At 36.7% G+C, this 19,424-nt stretch overlaps 1 protein-coding gene across 4 annotated transcripts in view; it reads left to right on the top strand.

Moving 5' to 3' along the window:
* VCL (vinculin) overlaps window positions 1–19,424 on the top strand; it is a 117,854-nt gene that overhangs the window by 45,431 nt on the left and 52,999 nt on the right. For all 4 annotated transcript variants that reach the window (XM_001364451.5, XM_001364377.4, XM_056819803.1 and 1 more), the window contains exons 3-6: window positions 9,141–9,291; window positions 9,962–10,070; window positions 12,100–12,222; window positions 17,509–17,669. In XM_001364451.5, the coding sequence (XP_001364488.1) occupies window positions 9,141–9,291; window positions 9,962–10,070; window positions 12,100–12,222; window positions 17,509–17,669 (544 nt within the window). The remainder of the gene's footprint in view (window positions 1–9,140; window positions 9,292–9,961; window positions 10,071–12,099; window positions 12,223–17,508; window positions 17,670–19,424) is intronic.

Here is a 19,424-nt window from a genome sequence, read left to right on the forward strand (position 1 = left end):
TATATGATGCTAGAGAAATAATAGAATGAATTGCTTCAGAGAAGCCTAGGGAGACTTGTATGAACTGATTCAGAGTGAAATTAGCAGAACCTGAGGATCAATTTATACAATTACAATAACAAAAATAATGCAAAGACAAAAATTTGGAAAGATATAAGAATTCCCATCAATGCACTGACCAACCATGGATATGCAAGACACTTAAAACCACGATTTTAGGAGATTGATGATGAAAAATGCTACCCACTTCTTGACTAAGAAGTGAAGGATTTATGGTGCAGAATGAGATAGATTTGTGGAACATGTGGGAATTTGTTTTGCTTGGCTATTCATAATTGTAAGGGTTTTTTTATTTTTTTGAGTAGAATTAAGTTGGAAGGAGCAAAAATAAATCCTTGTTACCTGAAAAAAAATAAAATTAATCAAGAGAAGAAATGCAAAGAAACTCAGGAAAATATAATTTTACATCTTAAAATCAGGTCCCAAACTGTGAATGTTATTTTCTAGCAGTAGGGAAAAAAGAATTATTTTTTAGAAACACCTGAAACTGATAAATGGGTAAACTATAGTATGTAGTAAGGAGCCCATTGGAAAACCTCTTTGGGAAAAAGATTTCTTTTTGAACTAGGAACAGCTGCATTTAGCTGGTAGCACATTCTTAGTCACGTGGTCACAAAGCTAACCAGATAGAGTTTGAGGTTTGCAGATTTTGCACAAGATTCATATCATATTTTTTGCCTGCCAGAGTGTAAGATATTATACCATTTTTCATGATAATTGCTCTCAAATCTGTAACTCCAGTCTCTCCCATCTTAATCTGTTTTCAGAACTCTTGAATGGCACCTAACTGTAGAATAAAGTATAAATACTTCATCTTTCAAGATTTTCCAATTTGGCTTCCAACAGACCCACCATTTGTGTTCCTTAGATGAGATTTTACTGTTGTGCTCCTTCTGTGTGATTTCCATTAAAGGCTTTGAAGTTTCACTTTCTTATACAATTTGGCTTATCATAAAATAAATACTTTGACGATCATAAAACAAATGCTATGAAAAGTTTCATGGTATTAAAAGTAAGAATAGCAGGAAGTATCATCACATTCCCTTGTGTTTTGCACTCAATTGGCATCTTGCCTTTATCTCTGCCTATATTTTGAACCTATAGTTCCCGTTTATTTCCAACTACTCTCCTTTACATCAAATTTGCCATTCCCCAAACATGCCCTTTACTTCTCCACCTGCTTGCTTGTTTTTGCTTATGTGTTGTTCTCCATGCCTGTAATGCCCTTCCTACCATCTACAATTAAAACTACCTAATCTTTAAGACCCAGCTCAAAATACCATTTACCTAGCAAATTATATTAAATTATATTACTATATTAAACTGTCAAAATTTTTCATTTTTAGCCTCAATATTCCTCTAGTTACCTCAAGTTCATTCATTCTCTCTTGGATTATTTTGCTTGTTTGGTAAAGAATATTGCTGAATGTTTACATTTATAGAGTATGCCATTATTGAATAATGTCATACATTAGCCACATTTTGTGGTGACTGGCTTACTTAATTTAGCAATTTAATTTTTGTTTTATCTCCTAGCACAATTACAATATAATCTTGAAATGTGATACTTACCTTCTTCAGATGCTAAGAGGATTAAAGAATACTTGTTTTGACTTTCATATTTCTTAAGTCTTTAGCTCTTGTTAATGATCTTTTTCTTCTTTTTCTTTCAGTGAGATCTTAGGTCCCAACTAAATAAACAAATCTCTTTAATACTTTAAGTTATTTGTGGTAAAACATATATTTTAAAATTATCTTGTACGTTTTTTTATAAAAGTCAAAGGAATGTCTTTATTTAGAATTCATTGTCATAGCCACTATGGGCACTGCCCCCTAACTGTATGTAGAGAGAATGTGCTTTATGTGTATGTATTTAATGTGAATCTGTGACCTTTTCTGCTAGTGGTATAATAAAAGATAGCATCCCCAAATTCCTCTGACCAAGTTTTCCTTAAATATTCATTCATGTTTGGCAGCTGCTTCTCTGCATTTTTGAACTAGAGCAAACTCTCAAGCTTTAAATAGTTCACCTTTGAGCTTTCAATAGCGAGCCCAGTTGGATGCCATTGCTTTTCACAAACTTCCCCTAATAAAACAGTTCATGAAATCTTAAATCTGATCTTCCCTGTGGTGAACTTTGAGTGATCTTAACAATTTGTAGAATGTTTCTAAGAAGCTTGATGATGAAGAAATAATTTTTAAACTCCTTTTCCCTTTTCCTTTTAAAAAGCTGCTTTGGTGGTGATTTTTAAATTTAATAATTAAGTTTACAGAGCAAAAAGTAAACTGAAATAATAATCATGAAATGTAAAAGAACTTGGAGAAAAACTTCTAGCTCATCAGTTGGTGTATAATGCCCCCTCACCCCCCCAAAAAAAGAAAAGTTGGAGAAATTGGTTCTTGTGGGTAGATTTTCTTTCTTTTTTTAAACTTCTTTTTTTCTTTACTAGTGTTTTAGTTTTTTCCCCATTTACATGAGAAAACATTTTTTTTGTTTTCTAACATTTTGATCTCCTCATTCTTTCCTTCCCCTGGCTCTTCCCTGAGATGGTAAGCAATTTACTATTGATTATACATGTGGTATCATACAAAACATATCTCCATATTCCTCATGTTATAGAAAAAGACACATTTAAAAAAATGAAGAATGACCTGCTTTGATCTGCATTCAGACTCCCATCAGTTTTCTCTCTGGAGGTGGATAGCATTTTTCATCATAAGATCTTTCAAATTGTTTTAGTCCTTCATAGATGTTCAAATCATATGCTATTGTTGTTACAGTGTATAATATTCTCCTGGTTCTTCCTACTTCATTCTTCATCACTTCATATAGGTCTTTCCATGTTTCTCAGAAATTCTCTTGCTCATCATTTCTTAATAGCATAGTAGTATTCCATCATCATCATATACCACAACTTGCTCAGACATTCCACAATTGATGGACATCCTCTCCATTTTCCAATTCTTTGCTACTACAAATATTTTTGTATAAATAGATCCTCTCCTCCCCCCCCCCCCAAATATCTATTGGGTACAAATCTAGTAGTGGCATTGCTGGATTAAGGTTTTATAGCTCTTTGGGCATAGTTCCATATTGCTTTCCAGAATGGTTGAATCAGTTCACAACTCCACCAGCATTGCATTAGTGTCCCAGTTTTTCTAAATCCCCTCTAATATTTATCATTTCCCATTTCTATCATATTAGCTGGTCTTCCAGGTGCAAGGGGATTGGGTAGATTTTTCAGTGGTGGATCTAAGGGAAAACATAGACAAGAATCCACACCAGATAATATGTTGTGGGAAGAAAGGTTCATGTCTATGAAATCATAGATCCATTGAAATGTAAACTGTAGTAAATAAAATATTATCATTTGAATCATGTAGAAAAGTGATATTAAACTCTAATAGAAACTTGATCACTAAACTGTAAGCCAGGGACCTTGCTGGCAGCATATTTGACTTTAAAAACCACATATCAACACTATCCATGTTATATTGTATTTTTATGTATCTGGAATATTTTATTTTTATTTAATCAAATATTTCCAAGTCACATTTTAAAATCTGGTCCATACTACACTTGGGGATTGTCAAGTCATTGTATTTGACACCTCTGATGTAGATTAATATTGTATTTGGGTATGTCACCCAATTAGTAAAAACCAGGACCAGATGCAGATCTTGCTTCTTCACCTCTTAGATTTATTTGGCATTATATTCTAGAGTCCTGAAATTCTCAGATTGTTTCTACACATGGAAAGTTAAGTGAATAATAGAGGCTATTATCCATATTCCAGAACATTTGCAAAAAAGACCCAAAATGCCAAGTAATTCTCCAAATATAAAAATGACAGATAAGAATTGTACATAATGCTTAGAGGTCTAAGCAGTGTTGAAAATAGAGCGAAAAAAAAGGCATCTCTTAGGTCTTAAATAATCTATAACTATTTAGATAATTCAATGTCATGATTGCTTTTTTAACTACCGTATCACATTATTGACTCATGGTTAGCTTGCTATTTACTGGTACCATTGGTTAATTGGTTAATATCAAGCCATTGAAGAACAGTAATATTTGAGCAGATGTGTCATGGCTCCATTGTTTCTGATAAAAAAAAAGTTTGTTATGGAAATCTTGACAAATCTTTCCTATTTTTTATCTGTTAGCCTTCCAATTTCATCCCTAATGCACTTAGAATGATCTGAATTAATTTTGGAGGCAGCATGATTTAATGGGAAAAGCCCTGCTTTGAGTTCAGATCTCACCTCTGTGTCCTGTGTATGTATAACTTTGATTAAGTAATTTAACCTCAATGGACCTCAGTTTCCTCATCTATAAAGTGAAGGGATTAGAATAATATGATCTCTAAAGTTCTAATTCCCGAGGAGTCTGTGGATAGATTTCAGGAGATCTGAGATCCAGGATGGGGGAAAAGTTTAAATATTTATTTATACTAATCTTTGTTAATTTTTTGTAGTCCTATGTATTTTATTTTTATGCATTCAATAAAACATTATTCTGAGAAGGTTAAAGAATTTAAGAAGCCCTGCTGTAGTCCATGATCCTGTGATCTTAATTGGGCCTTTCTCCAAGCTTTCTGTAAATTTGTTTTCATCTTCTTTTTCTTCTTTAATAAACTGACATTCTTCATAATCCCATCAACTTCCATAAGCTTGTATGGATGAGTTTATATTGTAGACTGGTGTTTCCTTTTGTTGCCATCTTTTTCAGCTTGTTAAGATCACCTGGTTCAAGGCAGTTTCTAGATTTTTTTTTTTAGTGGCTATTGCTTTATATTGGTTAGATTTAGGAAATGGTGAGTCTACTGTCAATGTCCTTTGGACTTTTATCATTTTCTATTTTTAGCATCAACAGTTTGCTTACATCTTATTAGAATTGCCTCAGTTACTTGCCATATATTTTAATTTTTTGTGATAGGTTTTGATTTTGGTCATTTCTTTAATAAATCAGTGGCTTACTTGTATACAGACAGTTGATTTTTTAAATAATATCAGCTGAATAGCAAGTCATTTCCTGCCTGTAAGAATAAAATTAACTTGCCTTTTTTGTGATCTTAATCCTTCTTCACTATGTCCAGTGTGTTGCAACTCCCCACTTTTTCCACTCTCCCCTTTTTTAAACCTTTACCTTCCACCTTAGAAATGGATTCTAAGGCAAAAGAGTGACTTGCCCAGGGTCACACAGCTTGGAAGTGTCTGAGGCTATATTTGAACCCAGGACCTCCCATCTCTAAGCCTGGCTTTCAAACCACTGAGCTATCCAGCTGCCCTCTCCCCAACTTTCTTGAAGAAAGGATTTACAATAAATGGAAAGGAAACTTCTATTTAGATGATTGCCCTTCTCCTTTCTTACTTGTGAACCAACTTTTGCCAAATATATTTTTCAACATTTTCTCTTTGCAATGAAGTAATTGAATGTTCAAAACATGTTGCTTTAATTTGGAGGATATGATCAAGTTCTTTGTAGAATTCCTCTACTCCATCCTTGATGCTGGTGCAGAGGCTACAGTTTTCTCCCTGATAGGCTTTGCAAATGCTTATCCTGATATCTGTACTATATGATAATCAAGTTCCCATGTTCTTTATTATCATTGGAATTCCAATAACACCATCTCTGCCAACTTCTATGTGTCTCTTCCTTCCACTGAACTGCAACTTCCTTTTATTTTCTGACTTTATTAATAGCGAGAATGTCAAAATTGACAGAATTCAGTTCCTCCAGTAGTGTATATATGCTGGTTATTCAGTAGACCAGAATTTCAAACTGAGAATTGCCAGAAATTCAAATTGAGAATTAATAGTCTTAAAAATGGTGCGATTCTTAGCACCTTCTCCTTCCTTTTCCCCTCTGCCATCATTATGTCATTGAATGATTGTGTATTTTTCTTTGTTTCATATGTTGATGTGGCCAAATCATTTATTACGGACTGGTCAGTTTAGTGATGAATGGCTCTCTTCTTAGCCACAGTTTCCTGCCCATCTTATGCTTTGCTTGAATTAATACTCTTAAACCAGATCCATCTTAAGAGTTGGTTACACATTCACTCTTGTCCCAATCCAAATTAAATTAATTTGAAAGAATTGGTGGGGTTTTGGTTTTTTGTAGAGGAGGGGGATTAGGCTCTTCCTTCGGTGTACATGTCTTGGCAGGGAGGAATGAGTTGTGGCCTTATGTGGTTTTGGATGCTTTCAGTATTACTCACTGCTTTTTTTTTTCTATTTCTGAATGTACACATATAGGTCTTTGCACTATCATTGTTTGGCATTAATAGACTGAGAAAGCCTCTTTGCAGGGTACTGTACAGCTTGGACAGATCAAAGAGATATTCACTGAGGAAACCAGTGGTATCTTTTCAGTTTGAGAGCAGGCAGTCTAGAACATTTGGTTTTATTTGTTTTACATGATGTTGGCTATCTCCTTGAATCTTGTGTTGTACACTTGCTACATGGTGAACTTGATTAAAGCCTATCACGTGTAGACACATCATGTTCCCATTGACATGCGGGCTTCATTTGTGCAAATTATAACTGTGCTGGTAACAAGAACTCTCCAGCCACCCTATCCATGACTCATAGTTCTGTGGGTAGCTGTAGCTCAGACTTCCAATTACTAATAGGCAGGGAACTGACCTCTCTCAGAATGGCACCTTCTTCTGGAGTAAAAATGGGCTGACTTTCAATTAGAAAACCATAAATTAACATTATATTGTACTTTGTTTTCTTAAACATTTTCTAGTTACATCTCTTGCTCACATCAACCTTGTCCCTTCTTTTCTTCTTCCCCCTTACACTTAAAAAACAAACAAAAAAAAACAACCCTCTTAGAATCAATACTGCATGTTGGTTCCAAGGCAGAAGAATGGTAAGAGCTAGACAGTGAGGGTTAAGTGACTTGCCCAGGGTCACACAGCTAGGAAGTGTCTGAGGCCAGATCTTAACTTAGGACCTCCCATCTCCAGGCCTGGTCTTCTGTCTACTGAGCTACCTTTCCCCTTACACTTTAATTCTGCCCTCCCCCATCAAGGCCTTGTTTTTAATTAAAAGTACTATCTAAATGAATAGTTTTGATTGTTATGATGTTATAAAGGGATAAGTATGCACCCCGAAAGACTATCTAAAGAAGTTCCAAAATATAAATACCTTTTGTTTACCAATGTTTCAGTGGCTAACTGTAGTGACTTTTTTTTAATCATCTATTTTGATATCTAGCATTTCACAATGTTGATCTCTCTCTCCTCCCACCTCTCTCCCCCCACCTCTCTCTGTCTCTCTCTCCCCCCACCTCTCTCTCCCCCATCTCTCTCTGTCTCTCTCTGTCTCTCTCTGTGTCTCTCTCTGTCTCTCCCCCCACCTCTCTCCCTCATCTCTCCCTGTCTCTGTCTCTCTCTCTGTCTCTCTATCTGTCTCTCTGTCTCTCTCTCTCCCCCTCCCCCCTTGATATTCTGTCATCTTGATTTTCATGACAAAGCCTTCTTCAGGTTCCCCATCTGTCTGACAGCCCCTTCCTGGTCTTTTTTGCTGAGTGTTAGTTGGGTCATCATCCAAGTCCTGTTCCTAACTGGCTATTTCCCAAGGCTTTGCCTTCTCTCTTTCCCTCTTTGTGCAGATGACTTCTAAATGGATATATTCATGCCCAATCTCTTTCCTGAGCTTCCTGAACTCCCCTCTTGACCTCAGCACCTAGTTGTCTCCTAGGTGTCTCAAACTTCATGTGTCCAAGCAGAATTCATTATCATTTCCTCTAAACCCATTCTGCTAGGTGGTGTTTCTTGGCCGAATTAGTCACTAATTCTGATGGGTACCCATCATCCTTCCAGTTTCCCAAGTTCACAACTTCATTCATCCTTCTTGCTGTCTGGCTACGTCTACCTCTATCTTCCACCTGCCTTTTCCTTTTCATTCTCATTCATTCACTCTGTCAACAGTCTATCTGCCATCAACTATATTTACATTTTATTAAAATTAATATGAAAAAAATGCCCCTTATTACAGCCAGCTTCTATATGTTGTGCTACAGGCAGCTACTTCCCTACTACTAGACTTTGCCCCAATCAGAAATAATTTCTTTCTCCTTGGGATTCCTGGAGTTAATAATCATGTACATATTTTATTTCTCTTACTAAATTGTAAACTCCCTTAGGTCAGGGACCGTCTTCTATACTCAGTTCCTAGAATGGCACTTTGCCCTTAGGAGACTTTCAGGAACTATTTGTTGAATTTATCACATGTTAAGTCAAAGGAGGTTGAAAATTTGATTTCTCAGTTAATGTGCTTTGAATTTCCCAAAAGAAATAACTTTGTATTAGTTTCTTATCCTTGGTGGATCTTGCCTAACTTGTCTTGCTACTCATGATATTAGTCATGTAATACGACATAGATAGGTCTTTTCTGAAGTGTCCATTTAGCCAGATAGGTAAAAAATTTAGGGTTTTAACCTCATATTTCCTTACTAATAGCCACACTCATTTTTTTTTCTCCATGTAAGTATGAAGTGACACCGTGTTTCAGGCACCTTCTTCAAACTCCCTTATTTTAAAAGTCTTGATCATATCAGGGATATTACCCATTTGTGATATATATATATATATATATGTGTGTGTATATATATATATATATACATATATATATGTGTGTGTGTGTGTATATATATATATGTGTGTGTGTGTGTGTGTGTGTGTATATATATATATATATCAGGTGTGTGTGTATATCAGGTGTGTGTGTGTCAGTATAAAAACAACACTGAAGCCTGAGCCTGTTGCCTTCCTTTCTGTGCAACTGAGTAACAGTAATGGAATCAGGGCTTAGCAGCTGTAATAGATGGCACATCAGTAACTTGTTTGTTGAATGAATGAATGAACTTAAAAGATGTGACCCTTATTAGAAAGCCAAATTTATATGGCCATTTAGGTATTTGAATGTCCAAGAATTTGATTGTTAGACTTTTTTTTTGAGCATACAGTAAAAGAATGAATTCGAGTCATTTGTATTTGCACATGTTCTTCTTCTGTTTGGCCTCAGTCAGTGAGTATTATTCAGTGCCATTCTGTTCTACACAGGGTCGAAAATGCTTGTACTAAGCTTGTTCAGGCAGCCCAGATGCTTCAGGCAGATCCTTACTCTGTGCCAGCTCGTGATTATCTGATTGATGGCTCAAGGGGTATACTTTCTGGAACATCTGACTTGCTCCTCACCTTTGATGAGGCTGAGGTAGGTATCTTATTCTTGTGAACATTGCTTGTGTTCTCCCTCTGTGGCAGAAAGGGTAAATTATGAGTGTCCACAGTAGGGACTCAATACCCCAAACAATGAAAAGTACTTAGGTCCTATTCCAAGTTCCTCTAATGAGTTATTTAGGGGCAAATTTTGACCTGTTTTCCAACAAAGCAAGGATTAAGTTTGCCACCCACTTGCTAAGTTGTGAGAGTTAGCCAATTATACACACCCACTCCAAGCTTGATCTTAAAAGTTATTGCCTTCATTGATAGGGAATTTTAGTTTATTTACCGTGGCGAGGAAATGTTAATATCTTCATATCAGTATGATCATCTGCTTGACTTAATGTTTCTTTGCTTAATATAACACACCAAACTTTATTTGAAGGGCTCTCCATTGAGATGAGGTTTAGACCAATCATAGAGGGAATAGTGCAATGGAAAGATGTTTCAGGGAGGCATAGTTAGGCTTGCTATAGGGAGAAATTTCCTTATAGTTTCAGCTACCCAAACACGCAGTGGCCTGCTTTGGGACGTAGTCCATTCCTTTCACTAGAATTTTCAAGAGAAAGCTTTATGGTTAACTCTTAGAGATTTTGTAGCTTTTTGACCAGTTTGAAGTTGAATTAGATGGGTCTCTGAGCATTCTGTGATTTTCTTTCTAGGTCCGCAAAATCATCCGTGTGTGCAAAGGCATTTTGGAATATCTAACAGTGGCAGAAGTGGTAGAGACAATGGAGGATTTGGTCACCTACACTAAGAATTTGGGACCAGGTTTGGCACTTAGAACTTTCTCTATATTATCTTCATTTGTTCAAGAGGATAGAACTTTTTTCTTCCCTCTGAAGATATTTATGAAGAATATAAAAATGTAAAAAAGCAGAAACTAAGACTTGTATGCAAGAGGAGGTTGGAATTTGTTTGTATACTATTGAGGTTCCACAGCTTCCTATTTTGATGATAGAAACATTGAAGATGTCTAAATAATGAAAAAAAATGTATACATATAAAATTAAAATCCTGTTCCTGTTTGGTGAAGTTACATTCAACTAGACATTGCAAATGTAGCCTGAGAATGTAGGAAATAGTTTTCCATTGCTGTAATGCTGAAGGCCACCCTGAATTTTGACCTCTCTACTCCATATTACACAGCATTCCTTCATTGTTTGCCAGCTGGCCTGTGGCCCTTTATGACTCTTAGCTTACTAATGAATCCTCCTACCACCAATGGATTGTTGGTAGCCCAAGACTGAATAATTTAATGAGATTTAAAGAAAATTATGATGTTGTGGTTACCTAGGATTTTTAAAAGTTCCTTACCCAAATAAAAATAAATTTTAGAATAATAATTAAACCAAAGCAGAGGAAATTATTTTGAAATTACAGCTTAAAAACTCATAGTACAAATCCAGTTTTACTTAATGATAGTAATTATAGCCTGGAAAAGAGACCCTGCCTGCTGAGGTCATTTAAATTACACAGAAACATTCACATCCCAAATCCCAAATTTTGAACATTTCAGATGACCACATTATTAAGGTAACATTGTATACAAACATTGTCTTTTCAGCATAACTCTGCTCTTGGGATTCATATCCTTTTGAGACCTAAATAACTAAACTTCCCAATATGTGGATAGATATCCCTTAGATTGAATGTGCTTGATAACAGTTATAGTGATTTAAAGTATTGTAATTATGGAAATTTGTGTCTATCGTAGATAATCATAAAAAGTACTTCTAATCTGAAGCATCATGGAAGTGATCTAGACATGACTTTCCTTCAGTTTTTTAGTGATTTAGAGAACCAAATCATTCTTTTGACTTATGCTACTAAAATGTAAAATATTAGACCATTGATGAAAAGACATCAGATGTCTCCTGGTATTTTCATTATTTATTCCTTAACACCTTTAATGTAAGCTTTCAAAGTATTCTTTGCTATTAGATTGCTGGGAGATTCTTAAATAGTATTGTAAGATTAAAATTTGGGGGGAAGTTGGGGCAGGTAGAAATTAGTTTCTCTCTGCAAGGAGTATTATATTTTTTTAGAGGTTTATTCAAGATTAAAATATAAAGAAAATACAAGTAAGAAAGGCATGTGCTAGGTGGGCCGAGAGGCCCAATTCAATTTCACTCACATCAGGAGAGACGTGTCTGCTCCAAAGTGGAAGTAGAAAAAAGACACGTAGCCTTTACAACGAGGTTAAATACCCTATCTGTTCTCAGCCCAGGTGAGGTTATAAGGCATTTTGGGAAGTGAGCAAGGACTTCTGGGGAATGGAGTCCTGGATTCAAGTCTCCGTTTTTATAGTATAGGCATAGCTATACTCACAATGCAGCATGTGGACTGGATATATCCAAGTCCTAAATGAAAATACTTCATGGAATCCACATTATTTTTATTATAATATTCAATATCTTTCTGGGTCCCAATTAGTACAGAATTCCTAGCTATGTCTTTGAGAACAGCTTAATATATATACATTAAGCTTTAGAGGATTATCTATATTCTTTCTTTAAATGAAATTTTGTTTTGTTGAGTCAGTGGGCCATCAGTGCTTGTAGAATTTATGTTTGTATTTTACATAGAATTATGTATTATATAATATATACACATATTTATATTAAATATAATTAATTATACACACATATATACATACACCTATATCTGAATTCATTGAGAGCTTATTTAATTCTGATTGTTATTGTATTACTTTAATGAGGTTTGACCTAAACCAAGTCTATGAATCTAGGTTTCATCCTACTGCTTATAACAGATAGTTTTGTTTTTTATGAATTAGGAATGACGAAAATGGCCAAAATGATTGATGAAAGACAACAGGAATTGACCCACCAGGAACATAGAGTGATGTTGGTGAATTCAATGAACACTGTGAAAGAGTTATTGCCAGTCCTCATTTCAGGTATTTACTTTATGTATTTTTGTTACAGGGAATTGGAAGTATATGATTTGACCCTTCAAGTTAGTGTTGTTGGTTTTTTTTTATGTGATGGATCTTATTTTTCTCTTATATTTTCTTAACTGCATATCACTGTCTTCTTGTCTGTCCATCTGTACAAAGACAAGCAGTAATTGATTTGGTAACTAGACATTCTGTCCAGCCTAGTGGCTGTAGATTCAGTTGGTTACTAGTTTATTTGTGTAAATTTCCCTAATGCCTTTGGCCCAGGGATATTTTCCTAGACTTTGTCCCATATAGTTGGGATCTCCCAGACTAACTGGTAAATATCAGATATCCCAGGCTTAGTTTGTAGATTAGCTTCTTATTGTTTTTTTTTTTAATGGAGACATTTATTTAGAAACTTTATTATATTAGAGATCTAATTTGAAAATTATAGAGCAGTACATGCTAATATACCCTCCTTAGAATTATTATCCTCTTTGTTATCCTCTTTTTTCCAATTAAAAAAATCTGAACTTAATCACTAAATAAAGATTTCTGTATACAAAAACGAGCAGACAAAGAGGATTGTACTTGAATCTCAGTCTCTATCTGTCTCCCTCTTCTCTCTCCCTCCCCTTACCTTCTGTGTTAGAATCAAAACTGTGTATTACTTTCAAGGCAGAAAAGTGGTAAGGACTAAGCAATGGAGATTGAGTAACTTGCCCAGAGTCATCCAGCTGGGAAATGTTTGAGGTCAGATATGAACCCAGGACCTCTCCTTTCTATACCTTTCTCTCAATCCACTGAGCCACCTAGCTGCCCCCATTTGAATCCCTCTTAATGAACCAAATGCTACTTGCTTTCTCTTTATATATATATATATATATATATATAAAATTCAGCATGTAACTTTCAAAGCAATCCTCCTTGCTGTGTTTCTTTTTGGCTTTCCTTCTATTCTATTGGTCTCTACACTTAAAAGAAAATGTTTTCATAGCACATGCTCTGGACCTCATTGTTCCAGCTCCCATTAGCACTGACAGGTTGGTTATTTCTTATCCCTCTGAATCTAGGATCCTAAAAGGTTTGAAGGGTGATTTTCTAATGTTACAGTCCATGAGCCCATAATGGTGTATTTCCCCCATGACTATTAGTTAGCTAGACTGATATAATTAGTTTTTAGAAAGGGGCATTTTACTAAGTTAGTATGGTAGGAATAGTTCCCCCAAAAGCCTGGCACACTTTCCTACCAGTACTGCAGTGTGAAGTTTCTGCAGGCATCCCCATGGTTCCTTCTCCAAGCAGTTCACTTCCTGGATTCTGGGAGGTAGCAAGTTTCTTAACTTTTATAAAACTTGAATTTTATGACAAATTACACAATCCCCCTGAGGGAGGGTGTTGACAAACACACAAATCAACTCATTAATTTTCACTAAAAAAACAGGTTTATTAAAAAAACAATAGTATAGCAGCTAATTCAGGAAAACCTTTTGAGTCTAAAATGTCACTAAGAATCTAGATCATTCTGGTGGAGGTAGGTTAAGCTGAAGAGTTAAAAAACATCCAGAAGCTACTAGGCTTCATGGGAAATTCTCCCTCTTGGGAGCCATCCAGGGGTACCACGTCCCCTAGGAAAACTTTCCCCAGTTCCTCTGACGTGAGACTATAACAGCTGTAAAAAGAATGTCTTTATATGTCTCATCCATTACATTTTTGTAAATGCGGATGTGGAGAACAGTTCTATAGCACTTCACTTCAACTACTAAATGGACCCTGGCCTCTTGTTACAAACAATTCAAAGGTGCTTTTATAATGGTATCTTCTCCAGTCCAGTCATAGGGGACAGATACAAATGAAGAGAATGTAACAACAGAACATATAGCTAATAGCCAAAACACAGTCGCTTAAAATGATTTATTGTAATAAAACTTAACAAATAAAATAAAATCTTAAAACAAGCAATCAGCAAGTACAATATATGTGATAGGATATAGGCACTGAATTAGAGTTCTTTTTTTTTTATTTTTCAATTCTAATACACAGATTTCTATAAAATAATGGAGTCTGAAGGGCTTAAAATCCACCTCCAGATTCTTTTTAAGGTTCCTTCCCCTCCCCAGTATCATCATCCATCTAGGTTTCTTTTGGTCACACCTGGGATCTCCCATAGTGAGGGAGAATTCTGCACTGAACATAGTGTGGAAGAATCCCATATAGGATGTACTGTAGAGACTACACAGGCCAAAATGGCAAGGGGGTATAGGGAGAAGAATTTGTCCCCTGAATCTCAGGATTACCCAAGCTAATTACCCAAGCTAATTGCAAGGACCAGTACACCCAGGAATGATAGGAGGAAAATATACCCTAAAACTGGGAGCTTTTTGAGATAGGTAATGCACCGATCTTTCATAGAGTGGGCCATGCTTGCAATTCTACTTCCTGTTTGGAAGAGTAACCTTCCTTCCCCTTCCCCCCCTCCCCCGATGCCCCTCACCCCCTGTAAAAAATGCCAGGGAGCAGCTTGCTTCCTCTGCCACCTGAGCAGGGAATTAAGAAGGTAGAAGCTCTCCTCAGGTAAAAGCCCTTTAGGAGGCTAATTATTGCCTAAGGGAAACACCCAGTCTTCCAAGGCAAGCAGCAAGCAAGTATTCAGGTGTTGGCAATGTAAGGGAAAGGAATTTATACTTTCCCAGCCTCCAGATATCAACTCCAAGGACTCTCAGCTTGTCGGTAGCAATCAGCAGCAAGAGCAGGAGCAGGAGTAGGATCAGGATCAGGATCAGGATCAGGATCAGGATCAGGATCAGGATCGTTAGCAGGTGGCTCCGCAAGTACCACCCAGGCAGTTAGGGAGGGAGGCAGGAAGGCAGGATTGGCTGCAGAAATGCCAGGAAAACTCCAAAGAGAGTTCTTGGGGAGGGGGTAGGAGAAATGTGGTTTCTTTTCAAACTAATCTACTCAGAGAGAATTAAGAGTTCTGAACCCCACTTTTGTGGATTTAAATTAATGTCCAATACTTCAAGTATTATTTTTATAAAGTTTATTATCTGACAAAATAGAACCATGTGACTAAGTTTTCCTACCTGCCTGAAATCCTTGTTCCACCAAAGCCTCAACAGGAAAGAAAGAGAACTAGACACGGAACTCCACCAAATTTATATCCTGTCTAAGTCAGCACGTAATGACAGGAAGTGAATAGGGTGCTGGGAATCATAGTTTTTTTTGGGGATAGTAGTTTTTAGGGTAACAGATTCAAATTACATAGCATGAAGGGAAAAGATGTAGTTAAGTTCAAGTCACTTGGGTCAGATGAACTATAACCTTAGGTTTAAATACAATTAAGATAATTATCAGTGATACTTGAAAGATTATAGAAGACTAGAGAATGATTACAGGATTGGGGAAGGGCAAGTATTTTCTGATTTTCAAAAAAGGGAAAACACTGGAATCTGTGGTCTATACAACAGTGAAGCTTGTCTTTAATTTCTGACAAGTCTATTAAGCTGTAGAGCATCTAGTAAAGCAAGTGATAATCACAGTTGTGACAGATAACTATCCCCTTTTTTTGGATGTTTATTATTCTGATCCTTGAAGGGAATGTTATAGATGCAGTTTACCTAGATCTTAGCAAAACATTTGCCAAAACCATCTCTCAGTATGATCTTGTGCAGCATATGGAGAGATGTGGGCTAGACACTGATATAGTTAGAGGAATCTCTGCCTTCTTTCTATGTGAACTTCAGCTGTGGTTAGGAGCAGGACTCCTGGCTTTCTGAGGAGGCCTGAGTACTTTGTGAGTTTTAGTGTTGTATATACTGAATTATTTCCTTCATTTATAAGTAGTCATAATGACATTTTGTGTGTTTAGTCTTCTTGTGATGAGGTATTTCTGGGCTGGAAATTTTGGTTTACTTTAATTCTGTTTTTTTTTTTTGGAAAGATGATGATTGCACTTATTCATAATTAGTTAAATACTTAATGTCTTCTGCACATGGTGCAGATAATCATTGTTTCCAGTAGGGAATTTGTTCCAATGGAGGATCCCTCAATGTGGACATTTTTTAACATTCACAAGTCTGAGAAATTTCAAGACTTACCATCCCCGCTGATGATCATTGGGAGACTAGTCTCCCCATTGATCATTTAACATAATCAATTTGTAATCCTAAATGCACTTCTAACTATAGATATACACAATATTCAATTTTCTAAGAGAAATTAGAATAGTGGGGGAGGAAATAGAAAAGAAAAGAAAGCAAAACCAATGTTTTGCTAGGCGGATTGTAAGTCTTGAAATTTCTCAGACTTGTGAATGTTAAAAAATTTCCACATTGAGGAATCCTCCATTGGAACAAATTCCCTACTGGAAACATTCCCCATTTTGATGTGAGAACTCGCCAGGATCAGAAATGGGAGGACCTCTACTCCACCCATACTTAAGACTGCTTTAGGGGAGAAAACTCCTTGCGATGGGAGGAACCCCCTAAAATCTGTGGAGTGTTATGACGGCGGAGATAACTGTTGGACAGCTGTTAGCCCAATGCCTGTAGCAATGGAGTTCCACAGTGCTGTGGAGTATAAAGAAAACATCTATGTTTTACAGGGAGAATCTTTCCTCTGCTATGATCCTCAGAAAGACTACTGGGGCTTTTTAACACCTATGACTGTGCCTAGAACCCAGGGCTTAGCAGCTGTATATAATGACTCTATCTACTACATAGCTGGAACCTGTGGAAATCATCAGCATATGTTTACCGTGGAGGCCTATGATATTGAGCTAAACAAATGGACTTGCAAGAAAGATTTTCCATGTGATCAGTCCATAAATCCATATCTTAAACTTGTACTTCTCAATAATAAACTCCACTTGTTAGAGCAACTCAAGTAACTGTTGAAGAGCATGTCTTCAGGACCAGCAGAAAAAATTCACTTTACCAATATGATGAGAGTACTGACCAATGGAAGAAAGTATATGAGACTCCAGATCGTCTCTGGGATCTTGGTCGTCATTTCGAATGTGCCGTTGCTAAACTGTATCCCCAATGTCTTCAGAAAGTACTTTAATGGGTAATAGGCCTTAGTATTTGAGTAGCAACTAAAATTGAGGTGACATGTCTTACAATAAAACAAAGACATTCTGTCAGTAAAAAAAAAATGTTTCCAGTAGGGAATTTGTTCCAATGGAGGATTCCTCAATGTGGGAATTTTTTAACATTCACAAGTCTGAGAAATTTCAAGACTTACATCTTATACAACGAAATTGAATTTCAGGTGTAATTTCTAACTTCTAGTGTGTTTTTACAGCTATGAAGATTTTTGTAACTACCAGAAACGCAAACAACCAAGGTATTGAAGAAGCTTTGAAAAACCGAAACTTTACAGTGGAAAAGATGAGCACAGAGATTAATGAGATCATCCGAGTCTTACAGCTTACTTCCTGGGATGAAGATGCTTGGGCCAGCAAGGTAAGCGTGAATTTGGGAGAAAACTGGTGACCAGACTGAGTGAGGTGGGGGGTGGGAGGGAAGGATTTGTTTATTTGTAATTTTTCATGTGTAGCCCAAGACATGCCAGGTCTTTATTTAGGTAACTTTTTTGCTTTGGGGCCAGCTACTTCTTGTTGACCAAAATAGAATACACATATAGCTTGGACTAATGTTCAATATACTTCACCTTGTTTAAATCAAGCCAGGACTCTTTGGTTTCTTCGATGGGCAAATGCTTTTCTAATGTGTAGTTCCTTTAGGAAAGGATGGATGAAAGAATCCTAATTTTGGCAATGGTTCTTATGCCACTTTTTACTGGTTGCTATTGCCAGGAAGCACCATGATGGTCTGAGTAAAGGCCAAGTTTGAATATGAGATCTCTTTGAAAGGAACCTTTTGTATAGGTATGCATTGAAAAGTTAACCTGATAATAGCCTCCCTGAGGCTCCCTATAAGCCATATTTGAGGGGGAAAGTTCAGCCTATATTTGAACCATTATATCAGGATCATACTTCTCAGAAGCCTCATGGAAAACCTTTTCCCCACTAACCTTTGCTCTTGAGAAAATGTCGGAGAAATTTTGGCACGTATTCCTTTGATTCCAGGAGAAAAGATATAAAACTCAACTGGGAAGTTCATTTTCGTATAAACTCTTTAGTTTTAGGAGTTTTCCAGCGTCTCCTTTTTTCTCCTATCTTGAACCTATTCTTGACTATAGGGAGATATTTCCCCTGTCTCTACCAGCTATGGCCTTGTGCTGTGGGTTGGCTTATTTCTTCCTACAGTGACTGATACCTGTGAGGCATCTGGTCTGGGAACTCCAGGAACTTGATTGCACTCTTTTGGGTGACATAGAAATGGGTGAATGAAGCCCAGGCTGGTAATGCCAGATTTGTGCTACTGAGACGAGCACTCCCAATGCTTAATTCACAACAAATGACCAGAGTCTGGTAGCCTATCAGTGGCACAATTAAACTGAGAACATCATAGCCCGATTCCCAGCTGGAATTTCTAACCTTTTCTTTGATGGTACCAGTTTTTTTCCTCTGATGATCAGCCACATGAAACTTAACAGGCTAGGCTAATTTTACCTGGAGTTTTGTCTAGGGAGGTAGTGTTTGTTTATTAATATGAGGGTCTCACACAGTTCTTAATTAGATTATAGCTAATCTCAATATTGAAACCATTGACATCCTTTAGAGTTAACTTAGAAACAATTTACCTTTTTGACTTCACTGTTATGACTTCTTTCTGCCTTTTGTTTTTGTTCTCATGTTTGTTTTATTCTTTTCTCACCTTTAGAAGGTAAGCTTTCTTCTGCCATCTAGTCAATTTTTTGCCTTATTTTTGGCTAAAAGAGAAGCAGCATGTCTGTGAGGGTTTGTGTCTTGTGCTGGCTGTGTGCAGTGCCTCCTTCCATGTGCCAGTCTGTGACACTGTGCTGAGTATGCTTTAGAATGCTGTCTAATGAGGATCTGGGGCTGCAGAAATCTAGGCAGTTCTAATCTGTGTGTTCCTTTCAAGTCACTCATTTAAGAAACAAAGAAAAAGCAGCACTGGTCAGTCAGAGTCTGGTTTGGTGGACACTTTGGGAGAAGGTTCTTGCTTCCTGTTTTGGTTGGTCATTGTCACTCATTCATTCTAAGAGTACAGGCCTACATGGAGGGTGACCCTGGAGTGAAAAATTCCCCCCTGTCGTTTGTTACTTCTTTCTTTTAATTCCTCCCTCATCAT

Source organism: Monodelphis domestica, chromosome 1, assembly GCF_027887165.1.
Source record: "Monodelphis domestica isolate mMonDom1 chromosome 1, mMonDom1.pri, whole genome shotgun sequence".
NCBI lineage: Eukaryota > Metazoa > Chordata > Mammalia > Didelphimorphia > Didelphidae > Monodelphis > Monodelphis domestica.